The 22,103-nt window shown below is 46.4% G+C and overlaps 2 protein-coding genes across 17 annotated transcripts in view; both read left to right on the top strand.

Moving 5' to 3' along the window:
• Positions 1–8: 8 nt before the first annotated feature.
• Positions 9–7,100, top strand: LOC310900158 (uncharacterized protein). Of its 2 annotated transcripts, XR_014584877.1 has the most exons (7): positions 9–729; positions 1,648–1,986; positions 2,271–2,546; positions 3,281–3,380; positions 3,595–3,715; positions 4,283–5,364; positions 5,631–7,100. XR_014584877.1 is itself a non-coding variant. In XM_083837652.1 (6 exons), exons 1-6 carry the CDS (start codon positions 648–650, stop codon positions 4,577–4,579), a joined length of 1,215 nt encoding a protein of 404 aa, XP_083693778.1. In that variant the 5' UTR covers positions 9–647; the 3' UTR covers positions 4,580–7,100. The 2 variants fall into 2 exon arrangements, 1 of the variants encoding a protein (XP_083693778.1); XM_083837652.1 differs by having other exon boundaries at positions 4,283–7,100.
• Positions 7,101–11,158: 4,058 nt separating this feature from the next.
• Positions 11,159–22,103, top strand: part of LOC310900205 (OX-2 membrane glycoprotein-like) — a 50,477-nt gene continuing 39,532 nt past the window's right edge. For 5 of the 15 annotated variants that reach the window (XM_083837800.1, XM_083837810.1, XM_083837808.1 and 2 more), the window contains exons 1-5: positions 11,446–11,729; positions 13,302–13,383; positions 14,144–14,470; positions 15,117–15,383; positions 17,273–17,389. In XM_083837800.1, the coding sequence (XP_083693926.1) occupies positions 11,718–11,729; positions 13,302–13,383; positions 14,144–14,470; positions 15,117–15,383; positions 17,273–17,389 (805 nt within the window). In that variant the 5' untranslated portion in view covers positions 11,446–11,717. Of the gene's footprint in view, positions 11,402–11,445; positions 11,803–13,301; positions 13,384–14,143; positions 14,471–15,116; positions 15,384–17,272; positions 17,487–22,103 lie in introns of those variants that run through there. The other 10 variants (XM_083837811.1, XM_083837805.1, XM_083837806.1 and 7 more) reach the window with 6 other exon arrangements.

The following is a 22,103-nucleotide window of genomic DNA, read 5'->3' as shown; positions in this document are numbered from 1 at the left end:
CCTGCCCTCTGCAGACTCCTTTCATGATCCAGCTTGCGGTCTTGGCTTCTTGCAGGCTGGAGTGAAGCAATGGGGCCTGTGGGTGCCTCCGTGCTCCTCTCAGTGGAGGAGCATCTCTTGTGCTTGCTGGTGAGTCCCTGGCACTGGGTGAGCGGGAGCAGGGTGATGTGCCCTGGTTTGCCTGGGATTGGCACCCAGAGCTACTCTTCCCGCTGGCCATCAGCCACCTGCACGTATTGGGAACAGCTTGCAGTTACACCTGGCAAGCTGCAAGTCCTATGGTGGCACCCATAACTGAGCTCACCAGGGTGGCTCTAACAGGTCTGTGAGGAAGACTGCTCTCTTTTTTTTTAGGGGGTGTTGATTATTTCCATATGCCTGATAACCCTTGCAGTCTGGGGAACGAAGCTGGGCAGCTGTGTCACGATGCCAAGGCGTTGTGAACATTGCTCACAGGCATTAATGATTGACCAGCAACAGTAGGAGGAAATGAGGGAACATGTTTGCTGCAGTGTTTGTGGATTGGTTCCCCCAGCAGAGCTTTGAAAAAAAGCGCGAAATCTTCCACTTTCCCCTGTGTGTGTGCCAGCCTCTTGCTGACGGAGGTGGGAGAAGTGGCGAGTTTTTGGCCCACGCGCAGCCCCACCATGCTTTTGCCCTGGGTCTACTGGGCTGGGATCTGCCTGCTCCTGCTCTGCAGGGGCTGCTGGCTGAAGGAGGCTGCCAGTGGTGAGTAGGAATGCTCTTTCCCCATGGAGGTTTTCTGGAGCTTGACCAGCCTCTCTGGGCACATGGAGAGGCTCAGAGGCTGTTTAGGCTGAGCTCCTTAGCAGGAGGAGGCTTGCATTTCCCATTGTGGCTCTGTGTCTCTCTCATGTTTCTGTTGGGACAGGAAGAACAACTCTTCTGTTGTAGAGGCAGATCTTCTGGTGGTGGGGAGCCCTGGGCTGCCCCCCATGTCTCCGCAGATGCCAGTGTGAGGGGCAGGGGGATGCTCGCCAGAGCAGGAGCCATTTTGCTGGGACTTTACAGGACAGCCCAGTGCTATCCAGGTCAAAGAGGGATCGTTTTTGCAGAGGTGGGGTGTGGGCAGGCAGGTGGCTAAGGGACGAGTCACTTTGCCCATCAGTGGGGCAGAAAGGCACCCATGGCCCTGCTGGAGAGCCCCTCTGCCCCTGTCCCACCTCCCAACCTCAGTGAGGGTGGTAGCACTGCATTTCCAGGGCCACATGTGGGGACCACGTGTGGGGAGCAGGCAAATGACCCACGTCTTGATTTGCTGTGCTAAGACACCTTGCCTCTGCATGAATGAGGAAATCCAAATGCACGGCAGGACCTATGCTGCAGTCCTTCCCTGGTGTATCGCACCATCAGTATGATCCTTTGCCTCCTTTCTTCGCACCACAGCACTGCCTCGTGGCTGGGAAATGCATCATGCAGGCTAACAAAGTGATGGCCACATGCAAAATCAGGGAGTCCACGGGTAGCCAAACATCCCCCGTGGATTCATGGTGTAGTTTCCTGTTCCAGTGCTCTGTGAGATGGGAAGGCTGTGACTGGATGGGGACTTCAGGGGACTACAGGTTTTCCCAAGTGAATTGTTTTTTTCCTCTCTTCCTCTGATCTTGAGGTCTGCTTTGTTCCTAGGCGTGAAGGAAGCAGTGAAGTCTGAAAGCTTTATTGCAGCAGCCCTTGGTGGAGAGGCTAACATCTATTGCAACTTCTCGCTCTCCTTGGATGTCTTGCAAGTCACCTGGCAGAAGAGAAATGGGTCTTCCTTCCAGAACATAGCCACCTACAGTAAAACCTATGGGCTGCGGCTGATAGGGTCATTTCAGAAGAAGGCGCGTTTCACTAGAGCAGCCCTGAAAGCCTCAGCCATCACAATCCAAAATCTCACTTTTGAGGATGAGTCCTGCTACAGATGCATCTTCAATGCGTTCCCTGATGGCTCTTACAGTAAAGATATATGCCTCAACATTCAGAGTAAGTTTTCCAATTATTTTCACTTTCAGGCCTGCAGCACAGGTCTGATGGAGTCAGGAGGCAGGTGAAGTGTTATCCCTTCCATCATATGGAGACTTTCCATGCAGCAGCATCTGCTCAGTGGATATTCTCCAGAATCACCATGCCTTTCCTTAGAGGTAGTGAAGGTAAATAAGCCAAGGGATGCATTTGGATGAGAACCCAAGTTCAGAGAGCTGACCTACCCAGCTTTGACCACTAACTCACCACAGAGTGTAGTAAGTATCTCCTCTCTTTGCTCTCAGCAATTTCTGAGCTAACAGTGGAATTTGAGTCCCACCTGGCCACCAAGGATCTACTCACTGCAGTCTGCTCAGCAACAGGAAAGCCTGCTCCCAATATCACCTGGCTGATAGATGAAGACCTGTATGAACCCCCCAAGATACACTACATCCAAAATCCAAATGGAACAGTAACAGTGGCAAACAGATGCACCTTCTCTGCTAGCCACCTCCACAATTTGGCTTGCCTCCTTGACCACCCACAGGGAAGGAAAGTGAAGACATTTCCAGGAAAAAGAGGTAAAAGTAGCCTGTGTTTGCATGGAGAAGTGCAGCTTGTAGTAGGGGGTACTTTGGAAAGCAGTATCAGTAGCCAGCCTCATGGCAAAGAAAGCACAATCATGGTCTGTGCAATTGCAAATTGTCTGGCTGGCATCCAGACAGTCATTGGTATGTGCAATTGTGGGAGTGCAGCTTGTCTTAAGTAGGTCTCAGTAGAGATCTTTCCTGGGAGTGCAGACTTATGTGGGATGAAGATTTCTTGATTTGAAAACATCCAGAAGACTTCCTACAATACTTAAGTGGCTGTGTGGTGTGTGTGTGTACATGTGTATATACATAACGTTTATGTAGGTATGTTGCATGTATATACATATATCTCTGAATGTTTCTATTTGTACGTAAACACCAATTCAGAGCTGATGCTCTGCAGCAGCATCCATAGCTGGAGAGTACTAGCAGAGCTGGCCTCTGGCTGTCGAATGCTGGGGAGCAATCTCTTAGATAAAAGGTCTTACATCTCTCAGGAAAGGTGAGAGACTTCCCCCATGATAAGACTTCTTTGCATGGAAGCAGAAACACAAACAAGTCAGGAGTAGGAACGCTGGGGTATGGTTCCCCTGCTACCAGGGACATGAGATATTTATGGTATTTATTTAAAAATAAAATGGTTAATGTTTCAGTTCAGTCCCAACCTCTGGAAAAGGACCTGAGGAACATATTGATACCCTTCCATGCTCTGTCTCTCTTTGTAGGTAAACGGAAGAGCACAGCCATTGTGGTGACCTTCATAGGTGTGATCTCCACAGTATTGATATTTTTCATCATCAGGCTAATCTACAGAAAGAGGAAAAAGTAAGAGTGATTTTTGCTTTCTTATAAATGACATGGCTTGCCTGTGTTCACATTGCAATTTGCTTTTCTGTTTCCTATTGGTGTTTTCATATGCCTGCTATGGAAACTTATCAAGACAGTAGCATTAGTTTTAAAATAGCAAGATTCACTCTAAATACTAGGAGGTTTCTGAGCATTATATGATGCGTTAATGTTGTTTGTTTGTTTTTTCCAGTCTGCAGAGACCCAGAGCACTCAGCACACCTGCAAGGGAGAAAGGTTTAGAGCAGGATGTAGGTGAGCAAGCCGCAAACCTGTGCACACCAAAGGACCAGCGCACTGCTTACCAAAATGAGGTAATGCCAAAGCCCAAGACTTCCAGTAATCCCTCAAATCCTCCTGAAATCTTGGACAATGCTTACCAGGAATGTGCCAAAACACTTGCACTGGGTCGGTGACAGCACATGTGCCTCCAGCTAAGCCCTAGCAATGCTGGGGAATGCCTGGAGCTTGAAGGAGGAAAGTTAAGCTACAGTTAAGTGGAAAGGCAGAGGAGAAGTACTGGAAATGCCCAGGAGGGTGGGTGGCTGGGATGTCCCTTCTGGAGAAAGGTGACAGAGCACTCCAGAGTTTGGGCTCTGTAGCTGACAGCCTCACGTAGACTTTTTCCCAGAAATGTTTGTCCTGCCCTGCTGGTTGCACAGGCATGAAGGTGCGCTGGAGGGCTGGTGGCACACACAGACACAAACCAGCAGCTTACCATGGCTGCTAGTCACCCCCACCAGTCACTCTCCTTTGACCTCCTACAGGTGTCCTCCGTCCAAGCTCTTGCTAGTCCTGTACTGTGAACAGGAGCCCTCCTGTTTTCTGGTCTGCTAGATTATGGCCATGGTTACCACAACCATGCGGTGGCTGTTTTACAGGAAGAGACACCAGGATCTTGGCTCCGCAAAAGGCTACCACGTAAAAAGAGAAACCTGGAAGAGACCCCGAGGTACAGCCTCTCATTTCCAGAGGAAGCAGAGAGCCCAGACATGCTTCAGAGGGAACTTGCTGAGGTGTGCGATAAGGAGTTGGGCTGCATGCCCATGGTGGAGCACAGAGAGGCAACGGCAGGTGGGGAGCCTGAATCAGGCCCTGACACCGCTGCTCCCCAGCCCAGCACCGGAGAGCCACCAGCCCACCAAAGCCCTGTCTCCACAAGCCCAGAGGAGCAATGAGGCCTACGAGCAGGTGTGGAACCCAAGCTGAGGATGCAGGGGAAAGGACAATCTGCGTGGGCCCTCCCAGGTCTGTCCCCCAGGGGACCCTCAGCCCCAGAGTCCAGGCGTGAAAACCATCAAGATGAGCCACCACCGGAGCACCTTTGGGACCGAGGGGTCACTGCCTTGCGGGGGTATGGGACATGCAATGGGGTGCAGGGGAAAAGCATTTCAGGTCTGTACAGGTTGTATATGGGATATTTAGGTGGGAGGAACTGAGGGTCGGAAAGGGAGGGATTGGGGGATTTGGGGAGAAAAAAGCATGGGAAAATGGAAGTAAAATGTGTAAACAGGCAGCTGATCAGGACACTTGTCTGGCCACGTTCTGTGCCTGATCAGCACTCTCTGTCCTGTTTTCTTATTAAATGCTTTTCTAGTTCTTGTCCTGGGTAAAGAGCTCTTTATTTGGTGTGCTTGTGTGCATGGGGGTCTGGTGCCAGCAGCTAGGCTGGGACCATGGTGCCAGCGACTGGAGAGCTGCAAGAGTGGCAACACCAGCCACCAGCAGGGAGCAGGGTCAGCACCCATGTGTCCATGGTGAAGCACCTGGAGCGAGCACAGGTGTACAAGTAGGTGAGTGCCAGCAAGCATATGGAGCTGGAAGAGCTGGTGAGTAGAGGCATGGTCTGCAAGCCAGGGGTGTGCTGGCTGAGCCCAGGGGCTGTGGAGAAGATGGCACTGACCTCCTCTCAGAAGTGCTTGGTGGCAGGCTGGAAGCAGCAGGCACAAGAAGTTCCAACTCGGTATAATAAATGTCTTTTTCCTTACCAAGCAGAAGGACAGATGCTGGAGTGGGTGCCCAGAGAGTCTGAGGAGGCCCCACCCCTGGAGACAGCCCAAACTCACCCAGACAAGGCCTGGAGCAGGCTGATCTACCTGGCTCTGTTTTGTGCAGGGTCTTGCAGGAGGTGACCTCTCGGGTCCCCTCCAGTCTGAGCTACCTTGTGATGCCCCTCCTGACACTGTTTTTTTTCTCTGTATCTGAACTCTTTGCTTTGTTCTTTTTAAGTGAAAGGAGAAGTTACAGGTGTAGAAGGTACGGGTGTGGAAGCCTGTGAAGTTAACATCCTGAGCAACACGTTGCTGCATCTTCGCCTCTGCTGTTCCACAAGTGATCAGGCAGGCGGATCTGTGCTGCGGGTACAGCAAGACCTGTGGGAGCATACCAAGATAGTAGGTATTTGGGAAAAAGTAGTGTGGTTAAGGACTCGAGCAGGAAAGCTTCCCCCATAGCTCTCTGTATCGTCATGCGGGGTGTTACAAGCGACTCCCCCACGGATTTGCAAAGACTCTTCCAACAGCTTGCACAGCCTCAAAGCAGAGCGGGTTCTTCTGTAATGACAGAGTACCCTCTAGTGGGAGAGACCTGGAAGGGACCTGAAAAGGCCTCCTGTGGCCCTGCCACTCAAACTGTAAGTCGCGAGTGCTGATTTTCTTTTCTGTTTGGAATGTCAAATAGCCTTCTTGTTACCCATCAAAATCGCGGATATTAAGGAAGTGTGCTATTAAACAAGTGCAGCCACTGTTTCCAAAGAGATGCAGGAATCGCACCACAAAATGGCTTTATGGGGGTTGTCCTGCAGAGGACCCTCTGACCGTGGTCACTGGAAGGCGAAGTATGGAAGGCGACAGAGCGGGAACTTGTTTTCAGTCCTGCCTTGTGCTCCTGGAGATCTTGCAAAGGACCAGGCAAGACGAGTGTTTACCCAGGGAAGGAATGGGGAAATGTTCCCACCACCATCAGGTTGGGCTGTGACAGCTAAAAGAATGTTAGCTAGGGCAAGCATGGAACCACAAGAAGAAGTGGTAACATCAGGCATTTTGGTAGCTGTAAAGGCATCTAGGGTGCCAAAATCCCTCTGCCAAATTCTGCCAAGAGGTTGTCAGGCATCAACTGTCTCATGAGGGAGCTGGATTTTCTGCAGCCTTCTCGGTCAGGGGAGCTTTAGCAGAATCTTGAGTGACGTTTTAGCCAAGTGTAGCTCGGTGTTTAAAGGGCAGAAAATTCCCTGTGTGGTGAAAGACACGTGCTGCTTCAGCTTGCCTTGGAATCTGTTGTGCCACACGCACATAGGTTACAATGGGAGGCTTCAGCTTGGCTTTTCCTGAAGGAGAGTACTCTGACATTAAATCCTCTTTAAAAATTTTAAGAAGTCACTTGTCCTCCCCTAGGAAGCGCGAGCAACCCGGAGGGGTAAACACAGCACAGTGCGTCAGTCAGGGCGAGCAGGGAGGGCTCCTCACTGCTCCTTTCCAGTGGTCTTTCCCAACGGTGCTTGTAACCTGCTCGTGAAGAGCCCAGCCGTGGTATCCACCCAGCAGAAAGCCATGGCCTCTGCGTCTCTTGCGGCCTCTCCAGCCACAGCTAGTGATGTGGCTACCCAGACAGAGGTCTCGGGGAAACATGCGGCTGTCCAGGCCTTGGGCTGCAGGGTGTGCCCGAGTCTTCTGTCCGTATCCAACAGCAGCAGCGGTGGGTATGCCTGTGGGAGGTGTGCACAGGTTGTGCTCAGCCTGGTGGCGGAGCTTCGGGAGGAGGTGAGTAGGCTGAGGAGCATCAGGGAGTCAGAGAGGGAAATTGACTGGTGGAAGCATACTCTGCCCGCCCTGAGACAGGCTCACAAGCCAGCCACCACACAAGAAACAAAGGTTCCCCTATCCCATCAGACAGCCACTGCACAAAAGACAAAGGTTCCTCCATCCCGCCAGGCAGTAGGAGGGGACCTAGGCCAAGGGGGGAATGGAAACAGGTTTCTGCTCGGGGTGGTAGGCGAGCCCTCTCCCTGCCCCCCTCACCTTCCCATCTACCCTTATATAACAGGTATGAGGCTCTAGAACATGACAGTCAGAACAACGATGTAGATGAAAGCCCATCCTGGCTGGAAGGGGGGCCTAAGGCAAGGCAACTTACCCCCCACATCACTACATCTTCTACCAAGAAAGAAAGAAGGATTATTGTCATGGGAGACTCCCTTCTGAAAGAGACAGAGGGCCAGATATGCTGTCCTTGGACTTGGGTAAGAGACATTGCCAGGAAAGTCAATCTCCTAGTACAGCCTCTGACTACTACCCACTACTGTTTTTTCAGGCTGGTAATGACAAAGTAGCAAGGAGAAGTCTGAGAGCAATCAAAAGGGACTTTAGGGCTTTGGGGTGACTGGTTAAAGGATCAGGGGCACAGGTCGTGTTTGTCTCTGTCCTTCCGATAGGAGGGATCAATGTTGACAGGCAGACTTGGCTCATCAATACGTCGCTTCAAGACTGGTGCCACCAGCAGAACTTTGGGTTTCTTGATCATGGGAAGGTCTAGGCAACATCAGGCCTGCTGGCACCAGATGGGACACACCTCTCTCAGAGGGGGAAAAGGATTTTTGCCCAGGAGTTAGTAGGGCTGATAGATAGGGCTTTAAACTAGAGTCAAAGGAGGAAAGGGATAAAACCAGGCCTGCCAGTGATAAGCTAGGGGATGGCATGCTAGAATCAGAGGGACTGTGTGCTAGTGAGGTCCTTCAGTCTGCTCCACAAGGTGCTGCATACAATGAGGTGCATTTGAAGTACTTCTACACAAGCGCACGCAGTATGAGGAATAAAAGGGATGAGCTAGAAGTCTTGGCCCAGTCCCACAGCTATGACATCATTAGCATAAGCTAAACCTGGTGGGATGAGTCCTGTTACTGGTGTGTCAATAGATGTAGATGTAACCAATAGATGGTTACAGGCCCCTCAGGAGGGACAGGCAGGGCAGGCGAGGTGGTGGGGTGGCGCTGTACATAAAGGAGGGGCTGGACTGTGTGGAGCTTGCAGTTGGTGATGGCAAAGTTGAGAGCCTCTGGGTAAGGATTAAGGGACAAACAAATAAAGGGGATGTTGTCATGGGAGTCTATTACAGACCACCTGGCCAGGATGACGACACCGATGACACACTTATTCTTTGAGGAACTAAGAAATAACTCAAGATCAACTGCCCTTGTCCTTATGGGAGACTTCAATTTGCTAGACATCAACTGGGATTACCACACGGCTGACACAAGCAGGTCCATGAGGTTCCTAAAGCACCTCGATAATAACTTCTTGGTGCAGGTGCTAAGGGAGCCACCTAGGAAAGGTGCCCTCCTAGATCTGTTGCTGGAGAACAGAGAGGGTCTTATGGGGGACATGGCAACTGGGGACATGATGGTAGGCAGCAGGTGCTTCAAACCAGGCAGGACCTCCATGTGTAAGTGTCTGAGCATTTGTGACTTTTAATAGTGTTATTTGGATCTGATGATGAAGGGGGTTATGTTAACTGATGTGAGCAGACCAAGAGGGGCATTCAGTCAGCAGGGTCTCACGGTCTTGATGCAGGTCCCCAGCAGCTGATATGTCCTGCAATATTTAGTGCTCTTGTCATTACTGACGTCTTTGGCACTGCCTCTACTCTTACTCTAACTCACTATTTTCTCCTCCTGTTAAATACCAGCAATGTGCATCAGCTGTACGCCGTCCTTTTCTTCTAGCCTGTAAAAGTTTCACTGGTTACTGGCTCAAATGGTTCTGCTTAGAAGAGATCATTAGTCCAGAAATCACAAGAAGAACTATGAAATGCATCCACAGCAGAGAGCGTCTGCCCAGAAGGCAAGGGAAAACTAAAGAATAGAACTCATTTGTGACAAAAGGGATTTCAGATTTCCTTTTTCACTAGCACACACGTAGCATTGCAGGTGAAAAAAATAAAAGGAGGGGCACAAAGAACTCTCCAGAACGTAGGACAAGAGCTTTCTACTCACTTTTGTTCTCACTGACTTCAAAGGCTTTGTCATACTAGAGAGTCAGTGTCACCCCAGCCACCACCAGCTCGAGGGCAGGTCATGTACAAAGAACTTTGTGGAACTGGGCAGAAATTGCTGAGCTGAGCTGGGAGCTTGCTAAAAGAAGCAATTGAAATGAGAGTGGAGAATGGGGCTGAAAGGGACTTTTGTGTCTTTTTCTTCTATAATGAATATAAAAAGTTTTTATTATCTGAAATTGCTGGTCTGCCTGGTGTACTTTCTGTTTGCCTCTGTCCTGAGGTTACCTCCAGTCTTCACTTATTGCTTCAGAACTATCCTCTCTTTGCTCAGCTCTGGCTTCCTCCCTCTTTTCCAAAGAAGAAGACCCTTTCATCATTTTCTTCCTTCTTCTCTCAGTTCCCCCAGCCTTTTGAGGGAACAGAAAAATTTAGATAAATATAGAACCTTTCCACCTCAGAAGACATGGGTTACTGGGAAAGCTAATAAAATAAATAAATAAATAAATCATTCAAGTCCCTTGAATGTCCCCTTTATTATCAAGAACTAAGTGCAGGAAGACGTCCCTGGGACTTCCCTGCTTTTGTTGCTTTGATGGCACAGAGCACTTCTGGATAAACTTATTTTAAGCTGTATAGTCTGCAGGTCTCTAAAGTTCCCTCAGAAATCCCCTCAACATTTATGAAGGCAGGTAATTACAGGAGATTTTTTTTTTCTCTCATAAAAAGAAAAAAAATGTCTGAGGAGTATAGGTACATCAGTCTCAAGCAACAAGCAGTAGGACAGTAGAATAGCTGCTGGAGACCAGACCTGCTTTGGAGGGCACCCATTCTCCACCCAAAACAAAAAAGGGAAGACTGGTGGAGGGAAATCTGAGGAACTCAAGACCTACTCCTTGGCCTTAGGAGATGGAAGAAAATATTCAAAAAAGGCAGTGGCAGAGTTTGGGCTTCGGTTTGTTAGTTGTCAGAGGAAGGGCTCCTCTAGATCAAGCGTGGTGGTGGAGCTGTTGTCTCTAAGAACGGTTGTATCCAGCTGGAAGAGCCACTGCCTGACCACACATATCTGTCTTAAAGAAGTGGTTTCCATTTTATGTGGGCTCTTGACCACTACATGGGCATCTCTGTCAAGCTATTTGGGGGGGGGGGGGGGGGGTCGTGTATGTGTGTGTAAGCTGTGTCAAGTCTGGTGTTTTTCCCCAGGAGCCATGATGTTTTAAAACAGGGAGCATTCTATCTATGTAACAGAAGTGTTGAAATTGGTATGAATGACCTGTGAACACAAGTGTGAGAGTAGGTGTGAAAGCAGCAAGAAACAGCAAACAGCAGACACAGGCTGGCTGTCCTGTAGAGGTGATAAAGAATGTCGTTTGTAGTTACTGACAAGTGGGCTGTTTCTGTCAAGCCTGGGACAGAGCTCTGGTGGCAGCAGAAGCAGCGTTGGCAGTGGAAGATGCTGTAGAAGATCCTGGGTATAAAATCAACTTGCCTAGAGATTTTATATCATAAAATAACTCTTCCATAAGATTTTTTTCACTTTTTTTTTTTTTAATGCTTATTTCCTAATGTCTGGATGGAGAACGTCACTGCTCTTGGCCATTCTTATAAATTATTATTGATCCGTGTGCCCCTGCTGTTGGATTCTACTTTTAGCATTTTGTTGCAAAACGAAAGCCTTTAATGCAAACATAATAACAATAAACATTAAATTAATAAATAATGCTATTAATGCTAACGGATGTTATTACCTAATGCTCGTTGTTCGGCGCTGTTCCGCTGCTCATCCACCTTGCTCCCGTCGCAGCCAGCAGCGGCCCCAGAGGAGGAGGAAGCAGGGGGCGAGCCCCCGGGGGTCCGGTGGGTCCGGAGGGCTCTGCCCGCCCCCGTTACGGGACTTTTTTTGGGGGGGGGCGCCCCGCCCCGCTCCGCCCCGTTCTGCAGCGGGGCTCTGCCAGTGGCGCGGCCGCTGTCACTGCCTTTGTCGCGGACGCTGTCGGCGCCCGAGGGCGCGGAGCGTGAGTACCTGGGGCTTTCGTTTGGGGGGGTCGGGTGCTGCCCGGGTGCTGCTGGCTGAGGGCTGGGGGCTCAGCCTCCGCCGAGGCCGGGGCTGGAGGCAGGAGGGCGGGGGGCAGCGCGGCGCTGGGGTTCGGGTGACCTCTGGGGTGCGGCGGTGGAAAGCGGGATGCGGCAAAGGGCTGCCCTGTTGTCTTACACCCTTCCCACCAGGAGACAAGGGTGGGCCTGGGATCCCACAGGACTTTTTTTGGGTGACCAGAGTGGCTCCACGACCCGCTGTTTGCTCGTGGAAAGGAGATCTTGTAGCTACGCCGGATGGGAGCAATGGTGTGTTACTGTCCTACCAGGTTATGGTCTTACCATGGGAAATAAAAGCAACGAGCCGTAATCGCTATGAAAGGTGTGCTTTCCAGCATGCGTAGCGCTTCTTTCTGTGGTCTATATGCACTTTTGTAACGTCAAACTTCCCTCTGACTTGCTGTGCTTGCTCCTGATTTTTGTGTGTTTTTAGGAATGCTGTCTGACCATGGCAGAGCCATGCTCAACTACCTGTGCTTTATTACTTGATCAGTTTGTTATTCATTGAGCTTATTGCTGATGCATTAAGCTTGTTGCTGAGGTCTTGATTTTACGCACAAGATTGTGTTCTGTATTCACACTTGGCATCTGTGGAGTTGTCCCGGGAGTTGTTTTAGCACAGCGAGCCTGAAATGTAAAGGCAGGCTAGTGGCAGAGTGTGTACGTGTTGTAGGTGTGAGTTTGTTGGGAAGTCGTTTTTTAAACAGAATTTTCTCTCTTCATTTACTTATTTATTCATTAGCTATCCTTTTTTTTTTATTTTTTTAAGGCAGATGATAACATAGAAAATGCTTCACAGTTTCTGTTTTCTGGCTTTTTCCATGTTGTGAAAATCTTACAGAAGTAGGGGTCTGCTTGTGTTCTTGGTAGAAGACGCTCCCAGAAAGCATCAGCTAGTTTATAATCATAGACAAGAAGGTGTACATGATATGTGTTACAAATATTGTTATTATTATTATTATTAGGCAAAATAATGTTTCCACTTAAATATGACAGCAGGTACAATTCCAGGCAGGTCAACAATTTGGTAGCATTGTGGTAATATTAAGTGATGAAGTAAGTTGAAAGCAGCAATGCAATCTCAGTTTTGCCGCCTTTGCCTCCCTGGAAATGTTTGTATGTAGCAGGTGCGATGTGCCCCAAAGGTTCCCCAATTCATGCTGTTTTGTGTCGAGATGTTTTCAGTTTATCCCTCAATCTCGTGAGCTGTGCTGTACACCAATGTTACGCTCCTGGTGGAAGCCACTGGACACACAATGCAGGCTGTGTGTGCGAATGTGGAGGAAAATCATTGCCAGGAACGTCTGAAGGCTGACGCTGGCTCTTTTTTTCTGTTCACCTTCTTCCACTAGTGTTTGTGTAGATATTTCTGCTATCACAGTGCAACTGAGTAAAAGCTCATATCTGCTCATGTCCATGGGTCTCTGAGCTGAAAGCACCAGGCTTTCAAAAGCATGTCTAACAGAGAGTGTAATAACCCTTTGTTTCATGTGCATCAGTTCATCCATTCAGCAAACCCATATTCATGAGCTCTATGAAAGAATAAACTGCAGTTTGCAATTCTGTACGTAAATGTTTGAAGAACATTGTTCTGTGAAGAACAATCCAGAAAGTTAATGCCTTTCTAGCTTTCATCATGCAACGTTCACACCTTGACCTCAGCGGTATCTCTATTGTCTAATTGTAGTACTTGTCATCTACCCAGATAAGTTTGTTTTACTTAAATGACAAAGCAATCATTAGCGTTCACATCCTGTAGTCATGATATAACCAGAAGATGATCTGTTATTAAACCATGCATCTCTTCTGATCTTTCTTCAGGTGAAGCAGATGCTCCCTTCCAAAATGACTTTCCAAGCCCTGTTTTTGAGTTTGTTTTGTCTTGTGCTCGGAAAGGCAAATGGTAAGTTCAATTTCCCTAAATCTGCTTAGAAATGGCTGGTGAGCTGATTTCCAATTCCCAAGCCTTCACCAGTCAGACTAAGGGGCAAAAATAGGTAAAATCCAGATTGCTGGTGCCATTTGACATACATTCGATAGCTGGGGCTGGCAGATGTGACACCAGATCTCCTGGAGCAGGATTTGGAGATGGGGAGGACATGCAACATCCCATATCTATGACTGGACACTTGTGTTTGCTGGGGTTCACAACTTCCTTGATCATCTTCTCTGGAACAAATCTCTCTTTTTCTCTCCATCCCTCTCAAATGCACCACAAACTCTGAAGCTATAAAGTCCAGACATTTTCTTTAGCCTATTTTGCCCTTCAGTACTCTAAGAATGGATTTGCATGCACTTCCCCTGTGTTCAATCTTCCTCTAGCTTTTAGGAAGCAAAATTGTCCACATGTTTGCTGAGAATGGGAAACCATGAGCTGATATAATAAAACTGAGGTGGAAGTCTGCAGGGCTGGGTACAGAAATAGGATGTCTTTTTCTTGTAAATAGTTTAGAAGAAGCCAGATTCTCAGCCAATATGAATCAGTATAATGTCATTGATTTCTAGGACGATTCAGGAGACTCCTTGGCGGGGGAAGAACATAGAAATAGGGCTTAGTTGGTTGAATTGTTAAGTCTGTGGGTATGCCAGGGCTCAGAATAGTGTCAGGCTTCTGAATAAGTGTGATATTTGCCCATTTTGCTAACTGTTTCATGTTGCTGCAGTGATTACTCAGACTGAACACATGAAGGTGAATGAGGGCGACATTGCGACTCTCAGTTGTACCCTGACAGAGCCCGAGGATGTTCTGCAAGTGACCTGGCAGAAGGACTCTGAAAAAACGCATAATAATATAGCTACGTACAGCACCCTGAAAGGATTAAAGATCCATGAGCCCTACCAAGACCGGATGAATTTCACAAGTCTGGTACTCAATGACACAAGCATCACTTTCTGGGCTGCGAAACTGGATGATACAGGGTGTTACACGTGCCTCTTCAACGTCTTCCCTCGTGGCTCCTTGTCGGGACGGACCTGCCTGAGTGTCTTTGGTGAGGTTCTCTGCAGGGATATGTCTCTAGTGGAAAGGGAGGGGTTTCCTCAAGTGGACTCAAACTGCAGTGGTAGGAGCAACCCTCAGCAGGACATGCTGTAGAAATAGAGGTTTATTGCAGTGAACAAGACTTTCTGGGGTCATATTCAAGCCTGTTGTGGTGCCTTTGTCTCTGGGATATCCATGTTTGTTAGTAGCAGCTAAAAAGCGAGGAGCGAGATCTTTGTAAGCCAAACTGGAAGCCAAGTCCCAGCTGGAACATGGGGGGGGCCGATGTTGCCTACTGCAGTTTCCTTTTGGTGCCAGGTACAACCCCAGCACTGTGAGCTGCCCTACTGATCCCTAGCATTGACCAGGGATTAGCAGACAGGAGAAAAGAATGGTTTTAATTTAGCAAACCACTGTAAAACCTGGGATTCTGGATAAAGGGAAACCTTTGGGGTATATCACCTCAGTATAAGGGAAGGAACATTAAATCTCAGGGAGGACTTGGCCCAATGAGCTTTCTCTGCATTCCTGTGCCATGGGTGTGTGTGAGAATCCAGTGAGCTTCTCTCTGACTGATAACGTTTAACCTGCTGTGACTTACTGCTTCTGACCAATGCTCTTTGTGGTGATGGATTGTCTCTTTTGTGTCTTGGAAGGTCTCAGTGCGTCTGTCCACTATAACATTTCCGAAGGTCATTTGATAGCCATCTGTAATGCTGTTGGCCTCCCAGAGCCCACCGTCAGCTGGAACAACCTGTTCAATTACACCCCTACACAGGAGAGGGTCAGGCACAGCAACGGGGTAGTGTCCATCACCAGTAAACTGGAGATCTCTGACTCTCAGAGCATCAGTAAGCAGGACTTGACCTGCAGAGTAAGCAACAAGAATGAAGAAATGGAATTGCCCGTAAAAATCAAAAACGGTAGGTGAATGATATTAAGTCCTTGTTAGCGTTCCCTTGGCCTCTGTGTTTTGCAATAGCATGTTTGGATAGGAATCTGCTGGGAAAGAGAGGGAGTGAAATGTGTCTGTGCCAAGTAAGGAGGAAAGAAACCCTACTCTGCATTTATTGTCGTCTTTGAGATGAGGATATACTGTTGCCTCCAACAGGGGAAAAAAAAAACAACACCAAAAAACACTAGTCAGCCAGGGAGGTACAGGCACCATGCACTCTGTAGCAAGCTGAATGTCACTTTTCGGGCAAGCCTTCCTGGTTTCTTTGACACTCCAAAGATATCTAGATAGGTATAGATGTATGTATCAGGTGAAAAACATTTTTATGAAGTAAAAATGCTGTGGGTGGCTTAATAATTACTGAAGTGGAAGTTTTGAAATTAATAACAAGCTCTCTATTAAACAACAGTTAAGCAAATGTTTCAGATAAACTTATTTCATGCTTTGGTATTGTATTCAGTTAACCTGTGCAATATGCTTTAGTTTCTCTGACGTTTTAGCCAAGAGACACGTGTATTGCACTAATGGCCAGGGAGGAATGGTATTTTAGGGCAGATAGGAAGGTGATCAGCTGAAGATACTTAAATCGGTGTTATGGGGAAATCTTAAATACAGGGTATTTAACTTCTGAATATCTGGTAGCGCTACTTTATTTCTTATTCCAATGTTCTGTTCTGCTGGAAAGCTTTCGGCCCCAGTCCTATGGATGAGAAATAGAAACATGAAAAGCTGAAGTACCAACCTCAGTTCACACAGGAGTGTTGGCATAGGTGGTTTAAAATCCACTTACCCAAATCCAGAACCTTAAAAGGAAGATCACTTTGCTACTTCAGAAATTAGGAAAACAAGAAAAGCAGATTGGGTTTAAGGGTTATTTCCCATATTACATGCTTGAGAAATTATTGTTATATGAAAAAGAATAAAATCTGACTTTTAAAATCTCTCTCGAACTTCAACAGCAAATTAGTCCTTACTTCTGAGAGACGCTAATTGCAGAATCGTAATAAATCTTTCCATCCTGTCTCAAATGCAATATTGTTTTGTTTTGGCCTTTTAAAAAGGTAAGTGTGTATCTCTAAAAGCAGGAAATTGAGATTCCTGTTATTCTTTACTAGGAGAATGAAGAGTCCAGGAATAGCTTGTTCTTTTAGTAATCTTTTTGTATTTTAGAGAAGGAGAAATTCAAATTAATTGCATTTCTAGTTCAACCTAGCTGTGTTAAAAGACATAATAGCTTTGGCTCAATTCAATTAAATTTCCGTTCAGTAAGCTTTCTCACTAATATCAGTGAGCATTGAACTGAGCGTTCATGTTATTATTTTGATTAATGGCAGTCATATCAAGCGGCTAATGCCCAACTAGAGAGGGACATTTACACTCAAATGTTGTTTATAGCTACTTGCACGAATCAAAACACGCTATCTTCTTTTCTGAAAGTTCATTTAGTCTTTGCAACAGTTTTATGTGCTTAACAATAATAGGAATAGCTTTTATTTTACAAACTAAAATGCAGATTCAGGGTAAACAAAAAGCTTTTCAGAAAGTGTTAGGGCACATAAAATTCTGCTTGTGTATGTGTCACAATTATTGTATAAGGGTGGGAATGACAATTTTATGTGCTGGGGACGAACATCTTTTCTTTACAAAGCATTTTCTGGAAAGCAGTGGGCAAGTATGTTTGTCTTTGAAGATACACACACTCTGTCCTAAACAATTGCTGCTTTTATGAAGCTTAGCAATAACTTTCACAAACTCTTGATTAGGAACAGTTATCATTAAACGGATACTTCTCTTGGCTCTCTTTCTATTTTTCATAGATAAATTTATCTCTGTTTGCTTTTTTTTTGTTCTTCATAGAAGAGGGATTCTCATTCCTGGGTCTGATGATTGCTCTGGGTATTTTACTTGTCATCTTGGTCCTGATTCTGATCACTCTGAGGTGGAGGAAGAGGATATGCAAGAGGACCTATGGCGGTGAGTTGTGGTGTGGAAACCAATGTTTTGAGCCATAGAACCATAATAAGGTCTTGTTGTCAGCAGAGAAGATTGAGACTGCTGAGATATCATTAAGGTGTGTGGACTGTCATATTGCAAAATTCATAATGTGTTCGTGGTTATTAGAGGTTGCCTCAGTTGCATGCAATTTCAAGAGCTGTTTTCCCACTGCTACTGCTAAAGGACAATGCAAGACTACAAGTCAGGAGAGCAGGATACAAGCAGAACAGGATACACTACCTTGTTTTGCTGTCTCGTGGAAGTCTCAGCAGAATTAAGTAATTTGCTGGTCTTCCTTATTTTCATGGAAGGACAACAAAGAATTAAGTGTAGGTCTGCTCATAGAGTTTTTCGTATGAGAACTGGTACATTGGTGAGAAAATTCGAGGAAGGGCTTTCTTCTGGTCACAGCATGCTTACGCATTTTAAGACACAGTGTGATGTGATGGAGAAGTTAGCTCAAGCTTGTCATGTGAGCCTGGTTCCTAATGCTGAATGAAGGAGAAACTGTAGTCAGTGCAATGTCCTTGTACGTGTGGTGACCCAATAATCACAGAATCACAGAATCGTCTAGGTTGGAAGAGACCTCCAAGATCACCCAGTCCAACCTCTGACCTAACACTAACAAGTCCTACACTAAACCATATCACTAAGGGCTACATCTAAACGTCTTTTAAAGACCTCCAGGGATGGTGACTCAACCACTTCCCTGGGCAGCCCGTTCCAATGCCTAACAACCCTTTCGGTACAGAAGTTTTTCCTAATATCCAACCTAAACCTCCCCTGGCGCAACTTTAGCCCATTCCCCCTCGTCCTGTCACCAGGCACGTGGGAGAACAGACCAACCCCCACCTCGCTACAGCCTCCTATAAGGTACCTATAGAGAGCGATAAGGTCGCCCCTGAGCCTCCTCCAGGCTGAACAAGCCCAGCTCCCTCAGCCGCTCCTCGTAAGACTTGCTCTCCAGACCCCTCACCAGCTTTGTTGCCCTTCTCTGGACTCTCTTGAGCACCTCCATGCCCTTCTTGTAGTGAGGGGCCCAGCTCAGCTCTCTAGTCTTTGCTGCTATGAACAGAAAGGAAAGGGAAAAGTAATAGGAGGAGAAGGCTTAAGTTTCAGAAATCTCGAGACTTGATGGTCATTGCTAATTTTGTTTTTGCATGACAGGATAAGAATGATATGCCTGGCTTTAAATTCTATCACTGTGTTTAGAAACACTGTCAGAAGCCAGGCCACATTGACTCAGTTCATTTCTGAATCTTCAGACACTTCATGATGATGTGATAATTTAAAGAGGTATTTCCAGAACATCAGATGTGTCTAGAACTATGGCACTTACTGTTAAGACGGGGTAACCCAGTACAGCTGCTGCTGCCAGGGACACAAAACTCTTCATTGAGAAGAAGGAGAAATTAATGCTTTTTAGACCCCAAATATAACCAAATGTTACTACTTAATAACAGAATGTGTTTGAGCTCTGCATCAGTCCTATAAAGCATTTAGAAGAGGAAATTCCTTTTGAATTTTCAGACCAAACTGGAAGTTAAAGGACAAGGAGTTGGTTCTGTATTTTGGTTCTGTTCTTAGGAAACCCCCTTCCAAACACCACTGAGCTTATACAAAGCAGGAGAGACCCTGAGGCAGGGGTGGCCTAGCAGAGGTCCATGATCACCCTCTGGAGTGGATCAGAGAGTGTCCAGACATGGAGATCGCTATGCAGTGCGGGTGCTGCCTTGCAGAATATGTTATCCCCTTTGTTGCACGCCAGATGAGGAGAAGCACGCTCAGGTTCTGTGGCCGCACTGGTGGCCCAAGCAGGAGCAAGGTCTGTCAGTGAAACATGGCTAGGCTAGACAGGCTGTTTGTGTTCAGACCAGGCTGAGGGTGTTAATATTCCTCCTCGCATGGTTTTGGTCCTTGGCTATTAAGTTCTCCAGGCAGTGCCTGCCTATGTTTCCAGTGATGACATGTCACAAGACCATCCCAGCAGTCAGGATGGTTAGCTTCATGGCAGGTTTCCTGTCCTCTGCACCATCCACTGTCTGTCAGACTTTGAACCCTCATGCCACTTCATGCATCCTTGTACCACATCGCCGCTTGTGCAGGACACAACTTCTGGCTGTAGAGACACCAGTTGTGATGTGCAACAACTAAGCCTACACGTTATTTTGGAAACTTTGAACAGAACCCTCTCCACCCCTTTTAAGTAAAGCATAAGGCATAGAAAAGCACAGTATGTGTAAAATGAAACCTCCTTCCTTAACTGCTGGCTCCAAGCTCTGAGCCGTTAGAGAACTGGATTCTCTCAGCCTACAGCCCCTATAGCCAACAAGTCATCATTAATGAGATTGTTAATACCTGGGGCAGAGGGGGAAAATTAGGTGAACAGAACTTAGCAATGGATGTAAGTTTGTTGTACTGGTGTTTATGAACAGCAAGATTTTAGGAACTTCAGTTGTTAGTGTTCCTTCCCATTTACCACGGGTTCTAGTAGTGCTGGAATGTGACTTCTACAGTAGGCTTGGTAGTCTTTGGGTGTCTGTTCTTTTAAAGTACTACACTGTATTTAGGGTGTTACCACTCCCAGCTGCCACACAGTAATGAGGAAGTCTCTTCCATATCCTTAATTCCCCTGTCAACAGTAAACTTTTGATCGTAGTCTGTTTTTGCAGTGACTTGTTTTTTTCCCTGATCATCCGTGAAATCTGTTATGTTCTTTAAAGTGTAAAGATTCCCCCAAAAGAGAGTAACATCTTGCAGAAAGCTCTTCTGGTTTTACCCTCTGCTGTGCTCAGATTCTGTTAAAACAAGAAGCAGTGCCTACATACACATACTTCTGCACGCACTTTTAAAAACAACCTAGCGGAGAGCTGATAGCACTGACTGGAGGATGCCAATGTCTGTCTGAGGCTATTGCCTGGGGTTTCAATAGTTCTTTTGATTCTGCACTAGACAGAAAGCAAAGCCTTTCCAGTTTCGTCAAGATGCCTTTTTTTTTTAATTAAAATACTGGTTTTTTTTATCTGTATGGCTGGGGAGCCTTCTCTGTCAAATTTTCTCCTCTTTTGCTGCTGAGAATAGGGTTGTTGTTTTCTGCTTTGCTTTTGTTTTTGTTTTCTCCCTTCTCCCTGTGGCAGACACTTGAGAATAGGATGAAGAGCTGAGGCTCAAAGCTGATGTTCCTTCCCTTGGGCGTTTGCCATAAGTACCAGTTACAGAACACATACGTGTTTTGGTTCTCTGCAAAAACAATCCAAGTGAAGCCTTCACAACTCTTCACAAAGCCTTTAAAGTTTGGCAAAAAGTCATGTATTTGGGAGCAAGAGGGGATGCAAAATCATTGGAAAGCTTGCATCTTCACCCTCTGCCAAGCACAGAGGCAAACCTGGCTGTGTTGTCACTTGATTAAGAGCGATGAGCAGGCTACAGTGAACCACCTTTCTGCAGATGTAACCTCACCCATGCTAGGAGTTTGTCGGTGATACTTTCTGGTAAAACGTTGCACCTTTTCCTGACTGCTTCAGCTAATAGTGCTTCACTGTAGAGCATGCCAATGTCAAGCAGTCCAGTTAACGAGCCAGCTGCTTGTACCAAAGCAAAATAAAGGTTCTTAGTCTTGACAGATTCCTGTGGCTCACCTACCACATACATGTCTCAACCTATATGCTTTCTGCAGCATCCGCTCTTTTTTCTAAGACCTGAAAGATGCTCATGTTTCAGTCTGGCCATTTGAAGATCTTTACAGTAAGTTCTCAGGAGCTAGCAGCCTACAGCAGGATTAAATTCCAAGCAAAGTGTTCTTTGGAGGCTTGTGGTTTTCTGGAAGGAAAGTCTATTTCACAAACAGATTTTTTTTTTCCCATTGGTATCCAAGTAAGAAAAAAAATGATCTACCTTGGGTGGCTTATGCATGTTTTGCTATGTGCAAAGCTTTAGAAATTGTCAAATAGTATATTTGTGTTTCAAAGTTACAATAACATGACAAAAAAATGGGACTGTTTCATCTTGGTTGAACTTGATGATCTTAGAGGTCTTTTCCAACCTAAATGATCCTATGATTCCCATGACAATTTCTTGGAGCGTGTTATTGAATAGGTATGATGTGACCTAAGGAGGATGATCAGATTAGGTGAATCTGGAAGACGAAATCTTGAGGAGTCAGAGGAGAAAAGACTGATCAAAAAATCTGTTCTCTAGAAAACTCCAACATGACAATGTGTTTGTCCAGTTTGGAAATTGAAACATTCAAGCTTTCCTTCATGTGGAAATTTTCCATGAAATTACTTATTTTAATAAGCATTAAAATCCTTGTTTCAAAATGCTTGTCAGAATACAGACAATGAGCTTTGAAGAGATGCTGAACCTCGGTATAACTGGAATGTTACAAGAGTGCTATAAAACAATAAAAATCTCTGCATTACCAGCTAGACATCACTTACTACTCTGAATAGGAATTTAAGGCTCCTTGATTATTATTTTTTTGAATTCCTGAAGTTGCTGCAAATAATACAGATCCAGCTCTGTTAAGCTGCAGATAACACTTTTGCTGATCAGCTGGAATATATAGGAAATAAAAAATTAAATTTGGGGGACCTAAGATGTCCTGAAAGGCTAGATAATATGGAAGTCACGTGTGGTAGATTCCAGTTACTCAGGAAACTTTACAGGAACAAACACCTGAACAAGCTTTCCA

This window comes from Anser anser, assembly GCF_964211835.1.
Source record: "Anser anser genome assembly, chromosome: 1".
Classification (NCBI taxonomy): Eukaryota; Metazoa; Chordata; class Aves; order Anseriformes; family Anatidae; genus Anser; species Anser anser.
This window is presented reverse-complemented; position numbering and strand designations above follow the sequence as displayed.

Coding starts and splice junctions, on each gene's coding strand:
- LOC310900158 (XM_083837652.1), top strand. CDS start 648: ATGCTTTTGCCCTGGGTCTACTGGGCTGGGATCTGCCTGCTCCTGCTC. Junction 730..1,647: donor GCTGAAGGAGGCTGCCAGTG/GTGAGTAGGAAT, acceptor CTTTGTTCCTAG/GCGTGAAGGAAGCAGTGAAG. Junction 1,987..2,270: donor TATATGCCTCAACATTCAGA/GTAAGTTTTCCA, acceptor CTTTGCTCTCAG/CAATTTCTGAGCTAACAGTG.